Here is a 24,973-nt window from a genome sequence, read left to right on the forward strand (position 1 = left end):
TATGGTGTTCTGGCAGGATCCATAGATATATTTCAGACTGTTTTGGAACAGGTGGACAGCATGGAGTTTCAGAAGTCATCAAGGTGTATCACTATTGTCATTTTATTTTTTTTGCTGGAAGGTTTTATATAACATTACATAGTGATTTTAGAATTATATTTTGGAATTATAACAGCCTTGTACTTACATTCAGCTCATTTTCCTTAAGCCTTTGAAGAGCCTAACACAACCTAAGACTGAGCAGAAGGCACTAGAAGTCCCCTTAATGAAAAGTGGAGGCTGTACCCTGTACTCAGGGTCAGGGGCCTTTCTTAAATCATTTTGTATCTACTGGAAGATACAAGTAAATGATAAACAGAAGGTCCAGAACTTATATTCCATGTGACAAGGTCACAATAATTGCAGCTATGGTAAATTTGAAAGGGAGTAGCTACCCGTAGACATTTTAAAAAGAAAAAAGGTAAAACATTCTCTCAGGTATCCACACGGAGAAGGCAATGGCAAGCCACTCCAGTACTATTGCCTAGAAAATCCCATGGATGGAGGAGCCTGGTAGGCTGCAGTCCGTGGGGTCGCTAAGGGTCGGACACGACTGAGCGACTTCACTTTCACTTTTCACTTTCCACTTTCACACATTGGAGAAGGAAATGGCAACCCACTCCAGTGTTCTTGCCTGGAGAATCCCAGGGACAGGGGATCCTGGTGGGCTTCCGTCTATGGGGTCACACAGAGTCGGACACGACTGAAGTGACTTAGCAGCAGCAGCAGCAGCAGGTATCCACAAAATGCCTGGCTTTGACTAATGACTCAAGTAATGTCTCTTAAGGCAGTAGTCCTCAGATCTTTTGTTCTCAAGATCTCTTTCTGTTCTTAAAAGATTATTGAGGACTCTAACAAGGATTTTTTTAAATTTAATTTTAATATAGGTTCAGTTCAGTCGCACAGTCGTGTCTGACTCTTTGTGACGCCATGAACTGTAGCACACCAGGCCTCCCTGTCCATCACCAACTCCCGGAATTCACTCAAACTCATGTCCATTGAGTCGGTGATGCCATCCAACCATCTCATCCTCTGTTGTCCCCTTCTCCTCCTGCCCTCAACCTTTTCCAGCATCATGGTATTTTCAACTGGGTCAGCTCTTTGCATCAGGTGGCCAAAGTATTGGAGTTTCAGCTTCAACATCAGTGCTTCCAATGAACACTCAGGACTGATCTCCTTTAGAACGGACTGGTTGGATCTCCTTGCAGTCCAAAGAATGGTCAAGGGTCTTCTCCAACACCACAGTTCAAAAGCATCAATTCTTTGGTGAGCAGCTTTCTTTATAGTCCAACTCTCACATCTATACATGACCACTGGAAAAACCATAGCCTTGACTAGACGGACCTTTGTTGGCAAAATAATGTCTCTGCTTTTTAATATGCTATCTAGGTTGGTCATAACTTTCCTTCCAAGTAGCAAGCATCTTTTAACTTCATGGCTGCAGTCATCATCTGCATTGATTTTGGAGCCCCCCAAAATAAAGTCAGCGACTGTTTCCACTGTTTCCCCATCTATTTGCCATGAAGTGATGGGGGCCAGATGGTTACAATATCAATATTTACCATATTAAGAATTAAAACCAAAATATCAATCTTCTTAAATTCATTAAAAAATAGCAAAAGTACATTAATAACTTTTTTAAGCTAAAAATTAACTGTATATTCAAAAGTAAAAATAAACTGAGAAGAGTGACATTGTTTCATGTTTTTATAACTATGTCTAATGTCTGAGCGACTGAACTGAACTGAATGTCTGGTTTTATAGGAAACAACATCTAGATTCTTAGATCTGTTTCTCCACTAAGCCTAGTGTGATGTGTTGTTTGGTTGAAACATCTGAGAAATATTTAAGAAAATTTGGCTTTATACAAATATTGAGTTGGCCGAAAAATTTGTGCAGATTTTTCCATTATATCTTATGGAAAAACTCTAAACAATTTTTTTTTTTTTGCCAACCCAGTATATAGTTAGATAAAAAAGAAATAATTTAATAGCCTTTTCAGATAATTGTGGATCTCCTTCTTTGATACTACACCCAAACTTAACAGATGGTAATTTCCTAAAGGTTAATTGCAGTATGGCAACTGAACCCATAGTGATGAAAGTTTTGTGTTGTGTTAATTAAAATCCATGAGCCCATCTTGTGCTTTGAGTGGCTCTGTCACCCATGCATGCATTTATAGTGTGCATAGCGCTCAGTCGTCTCTGACTGTCTGAGCCCGTGGACTGTGGCCCACCAGGGTCCTCTGTCCGTGGGATTCTCCAGCCAATGATACTGGAGTGGTGGAACTTCCCTGGTGGTCCAGTGGCTAAGAAACTGAGCTCCCAGTGCAGGGGGCCTGAGTTCAGTCCATGGTCAGGGAACTAGATCCCCTGTGCTGCAACTAAGATCCAGTGAAGCCAAATAAATAAAATTTAAAAAAGAATGCTGGAGTGGGTTGTCTTTTCCTTCTCCGGGGATCTCCCTGACCCAGGGGTCAAACCCAAGTCTCCTGCATCTCCTGTATTGGCAGGTGGAGTCTTTACCACTGAGCCAGCTAGGAAACCCCTATAATATGCATTAGTCATTTGGAAGTTGTCACTAGTTTATTAGTTTACTAGGGCAGCCTTAACACAGACTGGGTGCCTTCAACAATGGAAATTAACTTCCTCACAGATCTGGAAACTTCCTCACAGATCTGGAAAGTTCCTTACAGTTCTGGAAACTTCCTCACAGTTCTAAGAGGCTGCAGACCCGAGACAGGTTTTTTGCAGGGCTGTCATTTTCTTCTGAGGCCTCTGTCCTTGGCTTGTAAAAGTGTCTGTCTTCTCGTGGTGTCCTTACTTGGTCTGTGTATATCTGCGGCCTAATGGCCTGAGTTTACTAATCCTCCTGGGTTAGGCCCCGCCCCAGTGACCTTACTTACCCTGAATTACTCTTATAAAGGTCACATTCTGAGGTGCTGGGGCGGGAGTGGGGGTGGGAGCAGGGTGTTTTCGAACCCATTTGGTGGGGCACAGTTCAGCCCATAACGGATTTCTTTAGATCTTGCTAATGTTCACATTATTTTATTACACAAGACCAGTGAGTTATGTTTTTCAGTGTGGCCACCAATAATCCCACAATCCTATCAGAAGTCTTCACCTGTTGGGAAGGTGTCAGGCCCTCTGGTGAATATACCTTTCCCAAAATTTAATATTTGCTTTTCCTCAAGATGACACCATTGCTGAACAGTCTATGCAAAAAGGTTTTGTGTGTTCTTTCCATTAAAAGGATGTCCACTCAAGAGTTGCACTTTCATAAACCGAATAACTTCTGCTGTTTCATGAGGGGCATCTGTCAGGGAATCAGGCTTTTAGTGTGTAATGGTAATGTGGTGGTAGAGAATTCAGTGCCCACCAGTCTGTTGGTGCCGCTTGTGAAAGTGAGAGTCACTCAGTCATGTCCAACTCTTTGCGACCCTATGGACTATACAGTCCTGGAATTCAGGCCAGAATACATGAGTGGGTAGCCTTTTCCTTCTCCAGGAGAGCTTCCCAACCCAGGGATCAAACCAAGGTCTCCAGCATGGCAGGCAAATCCTTACCAGCTGAGCCACCAGGGCAGGTCTGGGGCTACTTGGATTTGTGCTGAAGGCCAGCCACTACCTACTTCGCGCTGCTCAGAGTAAAAAAGCGAATCCTGTGGAGGCTGAACAATCTCCCTCCCCCACCTCTGTGATTGATGCCTGGAGCCTGTTAATATGTTACTTTACATGATAGAAGGGACTCTGCAATTTGAATAAGTAAAGAATCTTGAAATGGAGCCATTATCCCGGATTATCTGGGTAGCTCCACTGAAATCACAGGCATCCTTAAATGGAAGAGGCGGGAGGAGGAGTCTGAAACCGGGGCTGGCCAGCTGAGTGAGTTGCAGGGAGAAAGCCAGTTCTGACTCCATGTTGGAAACTGTTTCTTTGACTTGCTTTCATCATACTCAGTGGCTTGCCTGAAGAACCCTGCCCCTCTGCTTGGCTGTAAACTAAAGTGTCTTTGTTCAGCTCATGGAGAAAGAGTGTGTCTCTGCCCACCTGTGATAGACGAGATAAACACAGCCCTTCCAAAGGCTGGCCGCCCCCTTGAAGATGTTTTGCTAGACTGAAGACCCTTTCACTTTACTTCCCTACTGCATCTCTTGCTCCTGCCTTTTGACTTTAGTTCCTCATTGCTTCTTTCTCTCTAATCTGTAAAAGAACATGGCTTCCACACCCCAATGAGATGGTTATTTTGAGGCACTAGCCTGCCATCTTCTTGGTCTGCTGGCTCCCCGATGAAAGTTCCTTCCTTGCCTCAGCATTCTCAGATTCATTGGCCTGTCATGTGGCGAGCAGAGCGAGTCTGGACTCAGTGAGACGAGGAAGGGGCCGCCGACCAGAGAAGGAAGCTGAGAACAGCGTGGAGGTGATTCTCCCTTGGGGCCTCCAGAAGGGGCGCCCCCACAGACACCTGGACTGTGCACTTCTGACTTCCACAAGTGGATGAGAACACGTTGTGTCGTTTCAGACCACTGAACCTGTGCTCATCTGTCACCCTTGTGGTAGGTGGCCCACACAGAAGTCTCACCTCAGGAAAAATGCTGCGGACTACCTTGGTGTCTCCAGGGCTCTGTGGGCATACATGACCACACTGTGGGAGTTCTGACTTGAGATAAGCCAGCTACAAAATGCACATCGGGAACTGAGTATGGTGCCTTGCTGTCTGGTATTTTATAAGCTGTATGAATGGAAGGGCTTAAATAAAAAGGGCAAAGTCTGCGTGTATATTGTGATCGCAGTTCTCAAAATACTGAATACACACATGTACACACACCCTGCACACATTTGGTGGGAGATACACCAAAATAGTGATTTTTCTCTGGATGATGGAATTTTTTTAACGCTTTTGCACTTGTTTTTGTTTATTTTTGACTGTGCTGAGTTCGTTGCTGCGGGGACTCTAGTTGTGCTGGTTCAGGTTTCTCACTGCGGTGGCTTCCCTTGCTGTGGAGCACACACTCTCCCTAGGCGCGTAGGCTTCAGTAGTTGCAGCGCTGGCTGAGTTTCACCGTGGCGTGTGGGATCTTCCTGGATCAAGGATCAAACCTGCGTCTCTTGCATTAACAGGAAGATTCTTTACCATGAACCACCAGGGAAGCCCCTTTTTAAAGCTTTCCAGTGTTTTGCAAATTGTCACCAATCTGTCTCAGTTTTATAAAACTGAGCCAGAACTTCCAACTGACTGTAAGGTGTATTTGTCTATATAGAAAGATCGAAAGTGTTTTCTGAACAGTGTGTTTTCTGAACAGTTTAACTTGCTTTATAACTGAAATGTTTAGCCGTATGGCAAACATTCTATGGTGCTCTCTCGCTGGGCCTTGTGAGTGTTAGAGTTGACCTTGTGCCTGGCTGGCTTCGCTCCAGGTCTTTGCACACCTTTCCTCTGCCTGTAATGCCTGTCATTACCTGAGCCTTGCTCCTTAGATTTTACCTCACACCCCTGGAAAGCCTCCCCTGACTCCTCAGGTGTGGGTTAGGACCCTCCTGTGTCATGAGCTACGTTGCTTCTGTTGTGCATTTGCTTTCTTGGCTTTTCTTATTTATTTTGGTTGTAGCTTGCCTTCTTCCTGGACTAAACTTGCCATGTTTCAGTATATTTATCCTACTAATTCATGTTGGCCTGAAAGTCATTCATTTTTCTGTCTGCTTTGTTCTGTTTAGGGCTGATTCATTATGTACTAATGGCATTTCTTAACTCTTCATGAGCAATATTTTTTCTTTATTTCTAAACTTTGTGGCATTGGGATATTAGTCAACTATGGTCAACCATGTTCAGTTCAGTTCAGTCACTCAGTCGTGTCCGACTCTTTGCGACCCCATGAATCATAGCACTCCAGGCCTCCCTGTCCATCACCAACTCCTGGAGTTCACTCAAACTCATGTCCATTGAGTTGGTGATGCCATCCAGCCATCTCATTCTCTGTTGTCCCCGTCTCCTCCCGCCTCCAATCCCTCCCAGCATCAGAGTCTTTTCCAGTGAGTCAACTCGTCGCATGAGGTGGCCAAAGTATTGGAATTTCAGTTTCAGCATCAGTCCTACCAGTGAACACCGAGGATTGATCTCCTCTAGAATGGACTGGTTGGATCTCCTTGCAGTCCAAGGGACTCTCAAGAGTCTGGATGTGGTTTATTTCTCCCTTCTTAAAATGTCTAATTTATTGGCGTACATCCAGTAGAAGCTTGTTAAAAGTGTACTGCTTTATAAAATATCCCTCCTGTTTAACATATTAGCTAGGTTTACTTTATAATGTTTAGGAGTCTTGTTTTTTCCTTTTTTATTTATTGAACTAATATAGGTGTGTTGAGAAAAGTCTTGGTTTAACTGGACACATATGGCGCCAGTGGAGTGACAGGAACTGTTGTATACTCACGTTGTCACAACCGTATCACATGGGTGCCCCAAATGAAGAGTCATCAGGAGGGAAAAGCCACAGGATAGAAGAGGTAGGCGACGTTATATCCGGCACCCTGGAGTTAGTCGTGTCATCACTTCTGTTTCTTATCATTCTTATCTGAAAAATGAGTGTGAAATACCTAGTCTACTCGCCCACCTGAGATGAATCTTGGAAACAAAACAGAACAGTACAGTAGAAAAACTGTAGAGATGTTGCTGTTACACGTGAGTCCTTTGCGGCAGTTTTGGCCTGGGTTCTCAAAGGTTATCTGTACTTAGTCAAACAGCTTACATCATGACATTCACATAGGTTATCCTGGATTCATAATAATCTCATCCAGTTCACTGCAGGGTTTAGTGATGACTCGGGTACCTTGGAGAAGTGCTGATTCTAGACCTGGGGCAGGGAAGATACAAGGGGTGTAGTACCAGAAGGAAGGAAATGCTCGGAAACAAAAAGATCAAAACGGCCAAAGGACCACTGGAAGGAACCTGAGGAGCACCTTGTGGCCAAACCTGGAGCCACTTGAGCACAAAAGAAGGTAGAACTGGGTGATAACCAGAGTGTAAGACCGACATAAACGAGTTTATTTATGCGACATAAATGACAGGAGCTGACGTAAGTGAGTGACGTAAGTGAGTGGACGTGGTATAAGCGGGGGAGAAAAGACAAGTCTCCCGGGCAGTTTCTGTTGCCGCCCCACCGGGAGCGGGAGGAGCTGCCTTCCTCCTTCCTTCTCTCGTGATGATGGGCTGGATGCGGTGACTGACCTCCCGAGACTGGAGCCTGGGATGCGGGAACTCCGCGGTGGAGGGAGCTGGCCAGCACCGTCACACCAGATCCTGGAGGTGCCCACCGCCAGTGAGGCCGTATGGACATTGCGCACCCCCAGCATGTGACGAGAAGGCTACTTGCCTTGTTGATACTCTTTCCAAAGACTCCTAACCCCAGTCTAAGCACAGGAGGAACTGTAGACAAACCCAAACTGATGGGGACAAGGTCATGACCAAGAAGGAGAGACTGAGAAACTGTCAAGCCCAGACGAGTTGAGAGACGCGTTGCCTGAAATCAGTGTGGTGTCCTGGGTGGGACCCTGGGGTACAGAGAGGACAGTGGCAGAGGCTGGTGAAGCTACAGAATGTCTGGGCTTTCCTTAGTGGAAGTGTGTCGATGTCAGTTTCTTAGCTGAGGAAAACATGCCCTGGACACACAGGACATTGTGAAAGTGAAGGGAAAGTAAAAATTGTTCAGTCGTGTCTGACTCTTTGCAACCCCATGGACTATACAGTCCATGCAATTCTCCAGACCACAATACTGGAGTAGGTACCTTTTCCCTTCTCCAGGGGATCTTCCCATCCCAGGGATTGAGTCCAGGTCTCCCGCATTGCAATCAGATTCTTTACCAGCTGAGTTATGAGGGAAGCCCAAGAATATTGCAGTGGATAGCCTATCCCTTCTCCAGAGGATCTTTCCTGCTTAGGAATCAAACCAGGGTCTCCTGCATTGCAGGAAGATTCTTTACCAACTGAGCTATGAGGGAAGCCCACACAGGATATTAACTGGGAATTAATATTTGGGATACTAGTCTGGGAAGCGGAGTGAGAGATGCTCAGGACCTCTTTGTACAGTCTTTGCCACATCTTACACATCCAGAATTAGTCCAAAGTAAGTTTATTTTAAAAAATGAGTCCAAAAGCATTAACTTATAAATAATAAAAGCAAAGTGTGCTTATTGTAGAAAATGTGATTGATAGAAACATGCTAAATTAAGATCCCTCATAATCCTGCTACCCATAGGTAACTGACCTGGTGTATTTTTTTCTAGACTTACTTTTATGTATTTTCCATCCAGCAAGTAATTGTTAGGCTCCTTTATGGGCCAGGCAGCATGCCAGGTGCTGGAGATGGAGCAGTGAACAAGAATGCTGCGAGTCTCTCTCGTGGAGTCTGGGCTCTGCTGAGAGAGAGCACCACTGAAATAAATAATAGTCCCACAGGAGACAGTGACAGTGGTGCTGCGGTGAGCGCTGTAAGGAGGCAGTGTGGGTGTGAGCGCATGTCAGGGAGGGATCTGAGGTGCATCACTGGAGGTGAGGACTGGAGAATGAGGAGCTGAGCAGGTGACGGGGGCAAGGAGCGGGGTGCAAGTGCGGGCACAGTCGGGAGATCCTTGGGAGGGTGGAGTTAGGGGCTAGAGAGGGAAGGGACTGTGGCTGGAGGGGTAGTTAAGCAAGGCTGAAATTCTGCATTTTAAGGTTTTGGGCCTTTTCCCTAAAGAGTGATGGGGGAGTAGTGTGATGATAGTACTTTTAGAAGATTGTTCAGCTGCCATATGTGCAGACGGATTGGAAGGTAGTGAGAGCAGGGAGTGAGTGTCGTAGGTCAGAAGGGAGGTGATGGGTTCTCTGATGGGCAGAGTGACCTGCAGAGCAGATGGAGTCAATAGAGAATCCCAGGTGAATCAAGCCAGATGTGCTGACTTGGTGGGGGTTGGGGGTGAAAGGGAGAGTTCTGTGTTATTAGCATGTGAAGCTGGTAGTGCCATGTACAAGGTGGAACCTGGGACCTTTTTCAGTTAATATTAAAAACGTTGCCTTATGTTACAAAAGCATACCTTAGCTTTAATGGTTGCATAATATTTGAATACATGAATGTGTTCTAAATTCCTGGAAAACGTTATTGGGAGAAAGGCATTTATTAACATTAATGTGTAGTGAATACATTTTGAAAACGGATGGTAGAATTGTTGCTAAAAACGCTAAATGCTGCTAAGATGGTTGGAGTTGGTCAGTTTCTGTAAATAAGAATAACGAAGTTTGTTTGGTATCAGCTGCAGGTAAAACACGTTAATAAGATAATCCAACAGTAATTTTTTAGTAAACTCGGTGTCCTTGCCTGGCAGTTTGTAAGCAGAAACAAATTACTGACAACGTAAGATTATGTTACAGCTCAGAAATCTAAGAAATGTATTCTGAGTTAGAATAATTTGACTATGCTACAGCTTTTCAGAGGTTATGTTTATGCACGAGGTCTTCAGCAGGTGACAAGTTGATTTTAGTTTCATCCGGCATCTCCCGATAACATTGGTGGCATTGTTCTAATGAGTGAGGCATTTGCCTTTAAAGTTGAATTTGGCAACATAAGCTCAACCCTTTAAAAAAACATGAAAAGGCTATATCATGAGTCCTCAGTAAAAAGGTTTTTAGAAATTCTTAAAGTTAATAATAAAACAAGGCCACTATCATTTAATGGCTGTCTCTCAGGAGAAGGTCAAAACTCTTTCAAACACTCCGCTTGGAATTATTTTTAGAAATGAGCAAATAATTCTAGGGTTCATCTGATACTTATTCTAAGCACTGTCATGTTCTTAATACATTTGACACCCTTCAGATTCTGTTGACAGCTAACTTGTAAATTTTCTCTGCACCTGTATCTCCTACCTAATATATGTGGAGTAAGGGACTTCCTGAATTTATGTGCATGGATATGGGTAAGGTCGTGTGTTTAGGGAGAGCTAACCCATACTCCGGGAGTTGGTGATGGACAGGGAGGCCTGGTGTGCTGTGGTTCATGGGGTCGCTTAGAGTCGGACACGACTGAGCGACTGAACTGAACTGAACTGAACTGAACCCATACTGAGTTTATGAAGTGCTGTAATTCAAGATGTTACTAACAAACTAGGAAAAAGAAGTTGGTCTGGTAAAGGGGTGCCTTAATGAAATGAGTCTGTTATACCAATGGCAATCAAATGCTGGTTGGATGTTCTCAGAAAGATCATTGGGAAGATGTGAGCTTAGTTTTGATTATCATCTATGGAACCTGATGATATTTACCTCAGATGTCACCTGTAATTACTGTTAATTGCTCTACAGAAAGAAGTCCATAGAAAGTTACTGAAATTACTAGGTCAATAAAAAATTGTTTAATGTTATACTCTACCTCCTTACCCTAATGTCATGATATAATGAATTACTGCTCTGTGCATGGAGACCATTACTTATGAACTGTTCTTGGGAGAATTGAGAAAACAGTCAGTTAAATCCTGTTTTGTGCAGTGGTTCCAGTTAAGAATTGAAAAGGCTTCAGAAGTTATGAAGTAAACCTATAAAATCATCATTTGAGGTAAATATTAATACCTAAAATCATAGGGAGTCGGTGGACTTGTTTAAACAGTTCTAAAACACTAGCATTTAGAGGAAATTCCTGGAAGAATCTATGCTTAGAACAAATGAAAGTCAGAATAGATTATTATGAACCTGTCAGTGTAGATTATTATGAACCTGTTACTTGTAACTCGTTTGAGACTGTAAATAAGATTTGACGAGAGGGGGTTAGGATAGGGAAGAAAAAAGAATAATAAATCCACACTAAATGCTAATTGGGCTTCCCTGGTGGCTCAGAGGTTAAAGCGTCTGCCTCCAATGCGGGAGACCCGGGTTCGATCCCTGGGTCAGGAAGATCCCCTGGAGAAGGAAACGGTAACCCACTCCAGTATTCTTGCCTGGAGAATCCCATGGACGGAGAAGCTTGGTGGGCTACAGTCCATGGGGTCGCATAGAGTCGGACACGACTGAGCGACGGAACGGAACGGAAATGCTAATAGACTCAGAGATGGCAGGATAAATTTCTAACTAAAAGACTTTTGAATTGTGACGTGTAACACGCATCATAAAGATGAGTAAAGCATACTTGTACCGAATGAGTTACTACACGGCAAGCACTTTTGCAACCTGCTCAGATTAAGAAAATAAGCAGCTTCCTGACCACACCGCTTTCCCCTTCCCGAGAGATAAATACTGTTGTCTCTTTTTCTGGTTGCTTTGTTGCTTTCCTTTATGGTTTGATCGTCTAGGTATGCATCATTGGGATTATCATGCAGTGTGCCCTGCTTTTGAAGATTAAATAAATTGAATCATCCAGTACATATTCCTTTGTTTCTTGCTTTTACAAAGCATGATTTTCAAGAATCTTCGTTGCAGGAAGTAGCTGTTGTTACGTTGCTGTCGACTGTGTCACTCTTATTTGTCGATATACCACAGTACAGATAGATATTCATTCTGCTATTGGTGGATCTCCTAGTTCTTAACCGTTTCTGGTGGGTACAGCCACTGCTGTTTTAAATATGATCCGTGTATCCTGGTGGGTGTGTGCACAAGTTTCATTGGCCTGTGTGTGAACTTGTCAGGTTGTAGGCTTTATTTTTTATAGTGGTGATTCAGTTTACACTCAGGTGAGCATGTATGACAGCTCCACCTTCACCAACTGCTTGGTGTTGTCTGACTTTTGATGTTGTCCATCTGCTGACTGTGTCATGGATTCTGATTGTGGCATTAATTTGCATTTCCTTGGCATCTTTTCATGGTGATGGACTATTTGAAAAAAATTTTTTTGAAGTACCTGTTCAAGTCATTTGCTGATTTTTCTGTTGACCCATATGTCTTAGAGACATATAAACGTTAGTCATTTTCTATACACAAGCTTTCCGTTACATGATTGTAAGTATCTTTTTTTCTGTGGGTGGTGTCTCACTCTCTGTCTTAGTCTGTTTGGCCTGCTCTAACAGAAATAGCACAGACTGGGTGGCTCTAACAGCGTGCATTAATTTCCCACAGCTCTAGAGGCCAGTAGACTCCATGTCTGGTCAGGAGGGGCTGCTGCTGGTTCCTGGTCTGCCATCTTCTCTGTGTCCTCCAGGGAGCTATGTTATAAGGGCACTTATAACATTCATGAGGGCTCCACCCTCGTGACCTAATCATCTCCCAAAGGCCCCACCTCCAGATGCCACCATACTGGTGATTATTTCTCTCTGTATACATTTTGGTGGGATACATACATTCAGTTGTAACATTCTCCTAATGGACAGACCCTTGTTCATCAGATGTTCTTAATTGTAATCTGGTCCTGGATAATAATGTTTTGTGTTATGACTAATGGTCTTTGTGTCTTGATGAAAAATTACCCTGCTCTCAGATCATGAAGATATTTCTCCCTATTATTTTGTGAGAGCTTCATTGGCCTTCCACATTCAGATCTATAATCATCTGAGCAATTTTTGTAAATGTGTGTGGATTAGGGTGTATATAATTTTTTTTTTCATGGAAATAGCCAGTGGTCCAAATACCACTTATTTAAGAAAGCCACTTTTTACCCACTCTTTTATAGAGCCACCTCTGCTATATATCACGGGTCAATATATAAAGAAGGGTCTATTTCTAGACTCCCTATTATGTACTTTTGGTTATTTTCATAGCTTTATGTCAAAAGCACTCTGTTTAAATCACTCACTATAAGTCTGTAAACAGTCTCAGTGCCTGGTAAATAAAGCAGGTCTCCCCTGTTCTTTAAGAGTGTCTTAATTATTCCTGGGGCTTTTTATTTCCATGTAAGTTTTAGCAGAGTTTGCCACAAAAAAGTTTTTTTTTTTTAAATAAAGTATAGTTGATACACAGTGTTGTTAGTTCCTGTTGGGATTTTGACTATCATTTTATTAAGTCTGTAGATCACTTTGAATCTTTCCGGTCATGAACATGATATACTTCTCCATATACTTGTCTTTTTAAATGCCTTTAGTCTTCCTATTGACTTTTGTCTTCATTCTTTATTACACTTGTTTCTAGGTAATTTTTAAATGCTATTGCTATTTAATGCAATTTTTATTTTAAAATTTAACATGCTAACTGCTGGTATATTGTGAATAGTGATCTTTAAATGTTTATCCACTTTAACTCTTACTAATTCTGATGTCTTCTCTATGCTGTCCTGACGACATAGTCCTGTCATTGGTTAGTGGTGGAGCCGGCGTCTGCGCTGCGGTCTTCGTCACCCACCGCTCCTCTCACGGTGGCGGCAGTGTATATGTGCCCAGTGTGGATACTGCATTATGTGTGTCTGAAAGAGGATTCCTTTAAGACGGCTACATCTAGAAAATAAATAATCCCTTATAATCAGGGATCTTGTCTATTTCACACTTTCCCAATTGTTTCCCAATTGTTACATTGAAACTGGTTGATAAAGCCTTTAAATCTTTTAAAAAAAAATTTCTGCAGGTCCATCCCCCCCACCCCTGGTTTGTTTTTGTTTTTTCATTCATTTGTTGAAGAAATCTGGTCATTTGTTTCCCATTTTGGATTTTCCGGATTGTGTTCCTGAGCTCTCACTTAACATGTTTCTTTGTTTTTTTTTTTGTTTCTGGTAAATTGGTAGTTAGATCTAAAGGCAAACAATACTTCTATTTTTTAAAGTACTTCTAATGTAGAGTTTTTTGGGTCCTGTGGGTTAGGAGGGGCTTAAAGATATATATGTGTAGTTATAGCTATATATGTGTAGTTATAATATGTGTATACGTGTAGTGATAGTGTGGGTTATACACTATCCTGTATATACCTGCCTCCCTGATTCACACACCTCCAGACTCCCACATCAGTTTGAGGGTGGAATCAGGGCGCATTTGGAAGTAGAGACACCGTCCCCCTTTGAAGTTTTAAGTCCTTTTACGTGCTGCCAGTTCTTGGTTTTGGTTCTTCAAAGGTTTTATCCTGAGTGTTGACTTAAAATGCACAGTGTGAGAATTGTGGGTTAAACTTTATTTGGGGCAAAATGATGACCATAGTCAGGGAGACAGCACCTCAGATAGCTCTGAGAAACTGCTCCCAAGAGGTGGGAAATGGGGGGGTCAGTATGTGATTGTGGCGGTGAGGGTGGGGGCTGGGTGAGGGTTATCGGCGGGCTCATGGCTAGTCATGAGGAGCAGAGGTCACCATGGAGGATTTCAGTGCTTTTCTAGATAAGAAGAGATGCAAGAAATGGGCTCATAACATCGGCTTCTGAAAATACCTAACTCTTTGAAGACCTGTCCTGCCAGTTTTCCCAGAGCACAGAGTGCTCCGTTCCTGCTCTCCACCCTGAACTCTTTTTAGGGGGTGTTGAAGGTCAGCAGCTGCAGCGGCTCAGAATTTGATCTCATGTAGAGGCAAATGGCAAGTGCCAATTTGTAGGTGATCTAGGCATCCCCCCACCCCACCCCAGTGCCTTGGAATTCTTGAATATGTCTTCTCTTAACTGTAATTCAGGTTCTTAGTCTGATAATACCTAATCTGTGTCAAAGTCCTCTTTGGCCACACCTTCCAGTTTACCTTGTCCTTTTTTCTAAAGTATAATTAGAAACCACCTGAGCCTAAATAATGCTTTTACTGGAAGAGAGTGTGGCAGCCATGGACCCCATAAGCATAAGAAATTTGTTTACTTCTGAAATTCTTTAAATTTTCAGATTATTTAGAAAGATTTATTTCAAAATTAATGACTAATGTATTTGTTTTAAAAATTTTCAACAATGTAGAGCTATATACAGTAAAAACTGAATGTACCGTCAGCCTTCTCACTTCCATCTCATTCTATCCTGAGTGATAACAATTAAGTCTAGTGCATCTCATTCTAAACTTAACTCTATACAGATACACTGTATATAATATATATATACCTACATACAGAAATACAGTGTTCTTTAAAAATATTCATTTTACTCAGGCTACAAAAATGTTTACCCTATGCAACGCTGTCAGTGTATTTTATAGGGAAAGTATTCTTTCCCCTTTAGTTAGTGCTGGCTAGCTGTCATTTTTAGTTTTCTTGTGTGACCAAGTTGTAAATCAGGACAGACAGGTTAAGAGAGTGCCTCCAAATACCAGGAAAACTTGTAGATAGCTTTTCATCTTGTAAAAAGACAAGGAAGAATATAAGTAGTATGAAACAAAATTATTTCTAAATGCCGTATATAATGCATTTTTAAAAGTCTTATAATAGTAGAACTTGACATAGCAAAGTACCAAAAAGGACCAAATTTACTCTTGGTTAATTTAGCAAAGTTGGCTCTTTGTTTAAAAGTTAGATTTCCTTGTTTAAAAAAATCATTTCAGAGGTTGGGGGCTGGGACAGGGCAGGATCGTGGAGGGGGAGTAGGGCGGTGGGTGGGCTAGGCTCTCATGCCTTTCTCCGTGTGGAAAAAAGAAAAAAAAAATCATTTCCAAGAAAATATGAAGAAAACAGAAAGAACAAGCTGCCTATGGTCATATCATAAATGCTAATACCAGAACCAGAGAGAATTAGATAGAACATTCCTGTGGTAGTAACTTGTTTATATTCCTTTCCCAGAACCCTTTTATTCACAAATCCCAAGTGGGGTTCTGTAAGAAGTTATGTCTTTCTGAGGTTCAAACTTTTTATAATAAATCTGATTTAATCTAACTTTTAAAAAGTTCCCAAATCATTAATAATAACTAAGATGTACTAGACAAATGGTTTTTCCAGTAGTCATGTATGGATGTGAGAGCTGGACAGTAAAAAAGGCTGAGCACCAAAGAATTGATGCTTTCTAACTTTGGTCCTGGAGAAGACTCTTGAGAGTCCCCTGGACAGAAAGGAGATCAAACCAGTCAATTCTAAAGGAAATCAACCCTGAATATTCATTGGAAGGACCGATGCTGAAACTGAAGCTCCAATACTTTGGCTACCTAATGCGAAAAACCAGCTTATTGGAGGAGACCCTGATGCTGGGAAGGATTGAAGGCAGGAGGAGAAGGGGACGACAGAGGATGAGGTGGTTGGATGGCATCACTGATTGGATGGACACGAGTTTGCACAAGCTCTGGGAGACAGTGAAGGACAGGGAAGGCTGGTGTGCTGCAGCGCACGGGGTTGCAAAGAGCCAGACACGAATGAGCAACAACTAGACAGGTTGAACACCTGTCTTCTCTTTACTGCCATCTGAGTTTTCTCTTTCCTTCTCTTGCCTGCAGTTCTCATAAAATCATTGTATTGGAGTAGACCTTAGGGTTGGCACATTCAGTGCTTACAAAAACACATTTTACAAAACCCCCAAGTCCTGCGGAACAGCTTCTAATGAATTTTTGTTTAGTGGCATTGCCCCATTACAGCTATTTCAGGAAAAGAATCTTGTAGTCTGGGGAGGAATCACCTGAGAGGCAGCTGTAAAAATTTGAACTCAGCTTAAATGAACATCAGCTTTTTTTTCTTTTGGAATGACAGTTTGAAACGAAACATACTTTGATATGTTAAGTTATACTCTTAAGACTTTTTAAAAAAATGCATTCTGTATGGCATTTATAGGTAATTTAGTTTTATACTACTTACATTCTTTCCTGCCTTTTTATAAGATGAAAAGCTCTCTGCAAGTTTTCCTGGTATTTGGGGGCACTCTCTTAATCCGTTTCGTCCTGATTTACAACTTGATCCCATGGACAGAGCAGCCTGGTAGGCTGCAGTCCATGGGGTTGCTAAGAGTCGGACATGACTGAGCAACTTCACTTTCACGCATTGGAGAAGGAAATGGCAGCCCACTCTAGTGTTCTTGCCTGGAGAATCCCAGGGACGGAGGAGCCTGGTGGGCTGCTGTCTATGGGGTCGCACAGAATTGGACACGACTGAAGCGACTTAGCAGTAGTAGCAGCAGCATACAGCGAAAAATAAAAATGATACTTTTTTTTTAATTGGAGGCTAATTATTTTACAATATTATATTGGTTGGTTTTGCCATACATTGACATGAATCCGCCCCTGGTGTACATGGCATTGAAAAAGACTTTTTGAAAATAAAAATGATACATTTTGAAACGTTCTATAGCCTGAGTTCCCTTATTTCTAAATTTCATAAAATGTCTAGCAAAGAGACCATTAGAGTACACATTGAGGCATATTTCATTAAAGCCCCCAACCTTTTTAAAGCACAACAAAAATCTTTGTGAGGTAGGAAAAGTAGAAGTCAGGAGAGAGGAAAATCTCCCAGCTAGTAAGTCTTTTTTTGCAGTTTGACAACTAGCAAAGTTACCTAGGATGTTAAGTTTCTTTCTTGAACCTCGATGTCTTTCTTAACTGTCTGGTTCCTGAAGGAAGGAGACTGCTGAAGAGGACTAGTAATGGTCCAGTTACTGAATTTTTGAAGCCACAGTAGAAGTCTGCATTAGTACATTTTAGATACGTTAAGTTTCTTTCTTGAACCTCGATGTCTTTCTTAACTGTCTGGTTCCTGAAGGAAGGAGACTGCTGAAGAGGATTAGTAATGGTCCAGTTACTGAATTTTTGAAGCCACAGTAGAAGTCTGCATTAGTACATTTTAGATACGTTAGACTTTAAAATCGAGTGTCTTTAAGACTTTAGTATCTTCTGTTTCTTTATCTTTATGATTCACGTGACGTGGTTACATATAAATTTGTGAATACGGTAAAGTCAGGTGGCCTTTTTAGCGTGTCATTCCCACTTACCTACATTGGGAATGAAAAGGTTCATTCCTTGTGTACACGCATAATTTCTTTGCACAGCTCTGTATTCAGAAATCGAGAAGTAGGTTTCTGTCACCTTGCTGTAGTTGCCCCCTTGCTGTGAAGGCTGTTTGGTCTGTCACCCCTGGGCTTAGTCACCATCATGCGTAGCGGGGCCTGATTGATGGGGAGGCGAGCCCGTCGCCCTGGCAACCGTGGCGCCTGGGTGACGTCAGCCCGCGAGGCTGCGCGCGCCGACAGGTCGGGCATGGCGACTCCCCAACCTGCTGCGGCGGGATTCCGGGGCGCGCGCGGGCGGTGAGCTCGCGAGCTTTCCCTCGGCCGCTTCTTGCGGACCTCGGCCATGGACGCCGCCTCCGACCCCTACCTGCCCTACGACGGGGGCGGAGACTGCATCCCCCTGCGGGAGCTGCACAAGCGAGGTAACGCGGACTGTGGGGCTGGTCCCGGCCGCGGTGAGGCCGCTGGAGGTCCTGGCGGCGGTTCCCTCCGTGCGCAGCGCGGCCGCCGTCGCTGCGCGCACAGGTCCTGTCGAGGGGCGCGGGCGGCGGTGCTTCTCCTTAATTCAGGTGCCACTGGGTGTCAGCTGCTGTCGCTTACCGGGGAGCTCTGCACCCCGAAGGCAGTTCCTAGGAGAAGCTCTACCTGCTTAAAGAGGAACACGTTTTCATGTCAGTATTTTTTATTTAGTGTGCTTTCAGCTGAGTGACTACATTGTCTTCCATAGGTATCTGATAAAAATTAATGGAATGATACCGACATATGGAATCATTTTCACACATCAGAAAAAATAATAGTAGTTTGTAAAAACCAGAAAAGCGCACAGCATTCATGTAAATCTTCGGGCAGGCACTGCCAGAACAGATTGCATGTTAATTAAACTGCCCATTTTTCATTTTTCTTAAACTGATTGTTCTATAAATAGACAGGCAGTTTAAGGAAAAAAATTGAACCTCAAGAAAGATCTCTGAGCTAGATGACTTCCTGAGCCGTATTAGTTTGAATTTATAAACTTCATATTATAAACTCATTTTTTAAAGTACGGAAGTCATGATTTTCCTGAGCGTATTTAGCCTCTTTTATTTAAAATATAGTTTTTATTCTGATAACACCTTCTTTTGGTATTAAGTTCCATTAGGATTAAAAAAAGGTAATATGTTTAACAAATATTTATTGAATTGTGTCTTCTAGACAATATTTTAGGCTCTGAACAGTTGTAACATCCTGTGGTATTCTGTTAATAAAAGCATGCTTGAGAAAATGAGGATCATGTTACATATATTGTGGTTTTCTCTTAGTTACCTTTTTAGGAAAATACGCATATGTATATGTGTGCATCTACATATTTATATATATAAATTATTTTAGAACACTTGGGGAAATACCTAAAAGCATAAATAAAATTAAATTTTCTCATGGTCTTTGCACCCAGAATTGTTGGGATCATTTGTTTTTCCAGTTCTAACATGTTCCTCCTGCTCTCCTTTTTCCTGTGCTCTTATCATCCCTTTTCTGGTAGAAATTTCTTTAAACAGGAAGGGATGTGAATAAATGTGACTGCTCAACTGTCACAGTATTTGCTAATCAGCAATTAAACTGTGTTTTCTTTGAGCTGTTTCAACATACATTTGTTGATTTATAATTTATAATAAACCAGGAGACGTGCGGTTGGGAAATTTAAACTCCCCGTGATAGGCTTGATAGTCTTTACCACAGCTTAGGTATGGACCTCACCTCTGTGTAAGGTATGCAAGTAATAAGAAGTCAGCCAAAGCTTATGTGCAAGTAGGCATGCCTGACATGGTTATTACTAAAATACAAGTTTTTTGTTTCTATTATGTTTTCACAAATAGTCCTTTAGAAATCTTGCCTGAAGTCTGAGTCTCTTCCACTCTTGGCATCGCAGATGGGTTCTTTATCCCTTGACGAGACCTTACCCAGCTAACCTAAGCCAGTGTTTTTGAAGTAGCATTGTGTCATGGTAGTACACATCAGTTGGTTATTAGGTTTACTTGACTGTTTTGTAGTATCCTAGTATCTATGGATAAGAGGTTTTCCGTAATTGATGACCTTTTCTGACCATGGGTCAAACAAAGGAACTGGAAGTGGAGAAACATAAATCAAGAAAAGAGTCAGCTACCCTAGGAGGACAAAATGGCAATGTCCGGAAAGATCTCTTGGGGCTGGGAAAGAGTGAAGAGGCAGATAACCAAAGTATAAAATTGTGAAGGATGTCAAAGCAGATGTGACTGTTTACTGAATTACTGAGTGCTGGAATTAGGAATTACCTGTGTGGAGTAAATTAATGTTCCTTGTCAAGGTGAGATGGTAAATGATGAAGGTTACAACTTAAGTGAATGATATAGAGACTAGAAATGTATGTAGATAAAAAATAGAATAAGTCATTCTATTTTTGATGTATTAGAAATTAAGATGACATTTTAGAAATAGTTATCTTTTGGGATATATTTCCTTCCTATACAGACACTATTAAGTTCTTCCATAAAATGTTTCTTCCATCTTTATCAGGGGGAAAAAACAAACCTTTAATTGTTTTGGATTTGGATTGCTAGTTTTATACTCTGACTTCCTTCCTGAAGTTTAGGTAGTTTGGAGGTAGAATCCTTTTTTATTCTAACAGGCCCTTATAGTGCATTTGATCTTTGGGATTTTTAGCATTATTTGAATACTGTTTCATTCAGAGTTTTTGTTGAGCTCTTTGTCAGGCACTCTCGGGCGCTGGGGAACTGGTGGTGGTGGTATTAGTGATACACATAGTAACTGAGAGTACACACTATTGTGGCGCGAGTGGTAAGGAACCTGCCTGCAGTGCAGGAGACATAAGAGATGCAGGTTCAGCCCCTGTGCCAGAAAGATACCCTGGAGGAGGAAATGGCATCCCACTCCAGTCCAGTATTCTTGCATGGAGAATCCCATGGACAGAGGAGCATGGTGGACTACAGTCCATGGGGTCGCAGAGAGTCAGACACGACTGAAGTGACTTAAGTGCTTTACCTTTATCAGTTCCTTGATGCGTAACAAACCATTTTAATCTTCACAGACTGTGGAGTAGGAACTGTTATAATCCTCATTTTCCTGTTGATGAAACTGAGGTACAGAAATGTGCAAGAAGAGTCAGGGTTTGAAGCAGATGATGAGATTCATACTCTGGTCATAGAAACACTGCTTTGCATTGTGTCCCTGCAGTAACTTGAAACGTGCAGCCTGGTAGGGACGTAGGAAGGCTTCCCAGGTTTAAAAAAACACAGAACCCCGGGGAGTTAATACGTCTCTCAAGAGTGATGCAGACTGCATGTTCTGTGAGTCTGTCGCTGCATGGTGGTGAGGGGGAGACGAGTCTCCTTCTGACGAGTGTGATCAAGGTTGGCACGTCCACAGGGGATTTGATGTGTGTTCCTGGTGGGCAGGATAGGCTAGTAAGTGACCCAGTGGGGCTGCGTGCTGGTTAGTGTTGCTGTGTCATGGGGTCAGTGATAGGAGCCTATAGGAAGGTGGCTGAATGCTGGATCCCACAGGACCTTGAATACCAGATGAACCAGTTTTAAACCGTAAGAGGTATGCCTTTCCTTTCTAAGTTCGAGGGGTTTTATTTTGGGGGGGGGGGTGTATCTTGCAGCATGTGGGATCTTAGTTTCCTGACCGAGGATTGAAGACCCCACAGCAGTGAAAGTGCTGAGTCCTAACCACTGGACCAGGGGGATTCCCAAGTTGGTTTTTTTTTAGTTTCTAACAGAAGTTGTTTCTTGACATCTGTTAGCTCAGAGACAAATTTAAGTAAAGCTTTTTTTCTTCCTTTTGTAACAGATGAATTTGTCCATTTTTACTCCCTCCTGAAAGTATCAGTAGTTAGCATTCTTTGCTCATTATTTGAATATTTATGTTCTGGATGATATTCTTATTGCCATAGGGGTGTTCTGTAGGTTCTTTTGTAAATATGATTTTAGAGTTCAAATCCTTATTGTATGTCTATTGCCTTTAATCTTCTAGGCAACTAGAAAATTAAATCTCTTCTTGCGGATTGGTTCATTGGAGTGTAAATTACAGGAGCAAATAGAGATTTCTTGTGCGTGTTTGTGCTCACTCACTCAGTTGCTGACTCTTTGTGACCCCGTGGACTGTGCCCACCAGGCTCCTCTGTCTATGGGATTCTCCAGGCAAGAAGACTGGAGTGGGTTGCCATTTCCTACTTCGGGAATCTTCCTGACCCAGGGATTGGCCCTGCATCTTTTGCATCTCCTGCATTGAAAGGCATATTCTCTACCACTGCGCCACCTGGGAAAGCCCAGAGATTCTTTTCCTGATGTCAAAAAGTGTTTCTGTTATAATAATATGTGAAACAAAGCCTGCCTTGCAGTTTATTCTGCACACAGTATATGAATTTAAAATCGTCAATAAATGTATTTCATATTACTATGTCTGGCTGTGTTCTCTAAAACTAACTGACACTTGGTATGATTAATTTTATTCCATCTCGTGACTTGTTGTAAGTTAAAAATGCTTTGTATTTCCAGGTATCAAAATGTGAGCAAGTCTCTGGCCCCATACATTAGGTTTATGGTTTTGGCTGTTTGACCAGCATTGAGGTTACTGTTTTGTGCTGACATGAGGCCACAGGAGACTGGTGGCTTAAATTGTATTTTAAAGTTTTGTGTCTGTTTTTTAATAAACATGTTTAATTTATTGTTTTTTGGTAGTCCTTTAAAACCTTAATCAGATCAAGAATGGAGATTCTCTTTAGTTTGTCAGTTTATTCTTTGCCATTCAGTTCAGTTCAATCGCTCAGTCGTGTCCGACTCTGCGACCCCATGAATCACAGCACGCCAGGCCTCCCTGTCCATCACCAACTCCCAGAGTTCACTCAAACACATGTCCATCGAGTCAGTGATGCTATCCAGCCATCTCATTCTCTGTTGTCCCCTTCTCCTCCTGCCCCCAATCCCTCCCAGCATCAGAGTCTTTTCCAGTGAGTCAGCTTGTCGCATTGGAGAGAGCAAATTTCGTGGATTTTATTATTCACATGCTATGCAGATATCTTACACGCAGAGCGAATAAATGAACACGGGACTTGTTTCCAGTCATACAGATGTCTCAATCCTCACTTCATCATCCCTACCTTCAAGAACGTGGCTTTTTATTTTGAGGTATCAGTAGAACTGAGAGGGAAACAATGAATTGAGTAATTTAGCATCGCTACTGACTGGTTGTGTATCTTCTATCAGCTTCTTTGGCATTTGGTTTTAATTTCCAGGTTTTTCAGTTCACATAGATGGCCGCTAAATATGACTGGATGGCAGAACAAATGTAAGGAGCAAATAAATATGTTATCGTATTTATCCAGCGGCTGTTTAATTGACCACCTATTAAGCACTAGCATTGTGCTTGCCATTGCATCTTTAATCTTTCATTTGGAAGTCTGTTAACATTCTGGAACCTCCACTATCAACTTAGAGCATTCACTTTCCCCTCCCGCACCAAACTGACCATTTCTTATCAGTAATGTCACAGAGGGAGGAAAGAAAATGTACTGGGCACTAGACTTCCTGCTCTCGTTTAATGGATACATGATATGGGTGTAGGAAACATGCAGAATGTTAGATTTCTGTCTTCCTTCTTTCATAATTTATAGTAAAAACGCATATGTTTTATGTGTGTGTGTGATGGATAGCAATCTGCCTATGAGGTTAAATGGCAAGGGTCACTGCTCTCCCATCTTTGAGATAATAAGTACTAGGCTTAGTAAACAAGCATATACCTGCTTTAGCATTCAGGACTATTATTTGGATGGGCTTCCTTGGTGGCTCAGACAGTAAAGAATCTGCCTGCAATGCGGGAGACCCAGGTTTGCTCTCTGGGTCAGGAAGATCCCCTGGAGAAGTGAATGGCTACCCACTCCAGTATTCTTGCCTGGAGAATCCTCAAGGGACAGAGGAACCTGGCGGCTACAGTCCCTGGGGTCACTAAAGAGTTAGACAGGACTGAGCGATATGCATGTTATTTGGATATTCCTTTTGCTGAAGGTGTATGATGGTGAAATTTACTAGTTAATTAGTTCAGTTTAAGATGTAACAATTATGTACCGTTTTTAGCTCAGTTCAGCAAATACATATTGAGGACTAGTGGGTGGGAATATAAAGGTTTCTATTGGTGGGAAACCAGGTAATAATGTCTGTATTTCTATTGTTCATTTTTTGTCAAATTACAGGTTTCAGCATGTTGGGTTGTGATCAGTATTTAAAAAAAAAAGAAGGAAGAAAATAGTAAAAGTATCAGAGTATATGCCAACTAGTAAATATGGTAAACTTTGTTTTTACTTAGGGTACGTATCTGTACACTATGTCAGAAATGTTTCTAGCTGTGAGCAAGAAAAATAGTGTGATAACCGGGTTATGAGTAAGTCCCTGTGGAGGGTCAGCTGGCTTGGCTTCCTGCGCCTCAGATAAGTCTGGAGCAGCCTGAGGATGAGAATGGGATGTGTTATTGTCGTTGACCTCTGCTGAAGCACGGGGATTTGAGTGGCAGGACCAAAGCAGGGCCCACGACAACTGTCAACTGTCGCAGCCACTTTGTGGTCTGGAGCCAAAGGCAGAGAGGGCTGGTGACACGAAGGGTCAGTCCTGTTAATTGTCTGAGCTCAGTGCACGTGCCTAAGTGTTTCGGAGAAGGCACCATCAGCAGTCTTAATGGCTTCTAGGCTGGAAAGACTATCTTATTTCTGTTATAGTCTCAGTTATGTTTTTTCTTTTCCACCTGTGCGTTGGAATTTTATTTGCAAAACTATTACCACATCCAAGGTCACAAGAACTTACTCTTCTCTCTTTTTTCTAAGAGTTTAATAATTGTAGCCCTTACATTTGGGCCTGTGATCCTTTTTGAGTTAAGTTTCATGTATGGTATGAGGTAGGTAGAATCCAACTTCATTCTTTTACATGTAGGTAGCCTGCTGGTCGCAGCATCATTTGTTGAAGACTGTTCTTTTCCCCTTGGTGACAATATTTATTTAAATAATAATATAACCAGGAAACTACTAGAGCTCATTAATGAACTTGGTAAAGTTGCAGGATGTGAAATTAATATGCAGAAATCTGTTGCATTTCTCTACACTAACAGTGAAAGATCAGAAAGAGAAATTAAGAAAAGTCTCATTTACTATTACATTAAAAATAATAAACGTACATG

At 42.1% G+C, this 24,973-nt stretch overlaps 1 protein-coding gene across 6 annotated transcripts in view; it reads left to right on the forward strand.

Annotated features, from left to right (window-relative positions):
* Nucleotides 1–24,973, forward strand: part of CLCN3 (Cl-/H+ antiporter 3) — a 90,990-nt gene that overhangs the window by 22,141 nt on the left and 43,876 nt on the right. Inside the window, exon 1 of one of the 6 annotated variants that reach the window (XM_055428007.2) lies at nt 17,988–18,198. The exons of 4 other annotated variants lie outside the window; for them this stretch is intronic. In XM_055428007.2, coding sequence (XP_055283982.1) covers nt 18,120–18,198 — 79 coding nt within the window. In that variant the 5' untranslated portion in view covers nt 17,988–18,119. Of the gene's footprint in view, nt 1–17,987; nt 18,199–24,973 lie in introns of those variants that run through there. One more of the 6 variants, XM_055428010.2, reaches the window with a different exon arrangement.

The sequence above is a fragment of the Moschus berezovskii genome, chromosome 7 (assembly GCF_049115385.1).
Source record: "Moschus berezovskii isolate FMDL1 chromosome 7, NW_MosBer_1.0, whole genome shotgun sequence".
Lineage (NCBI taxonomy): Eukaryota > Metazoa > Chordata > Mammalia > Artiodactyla > Moschidae > Moschus > Moschus berezovskii.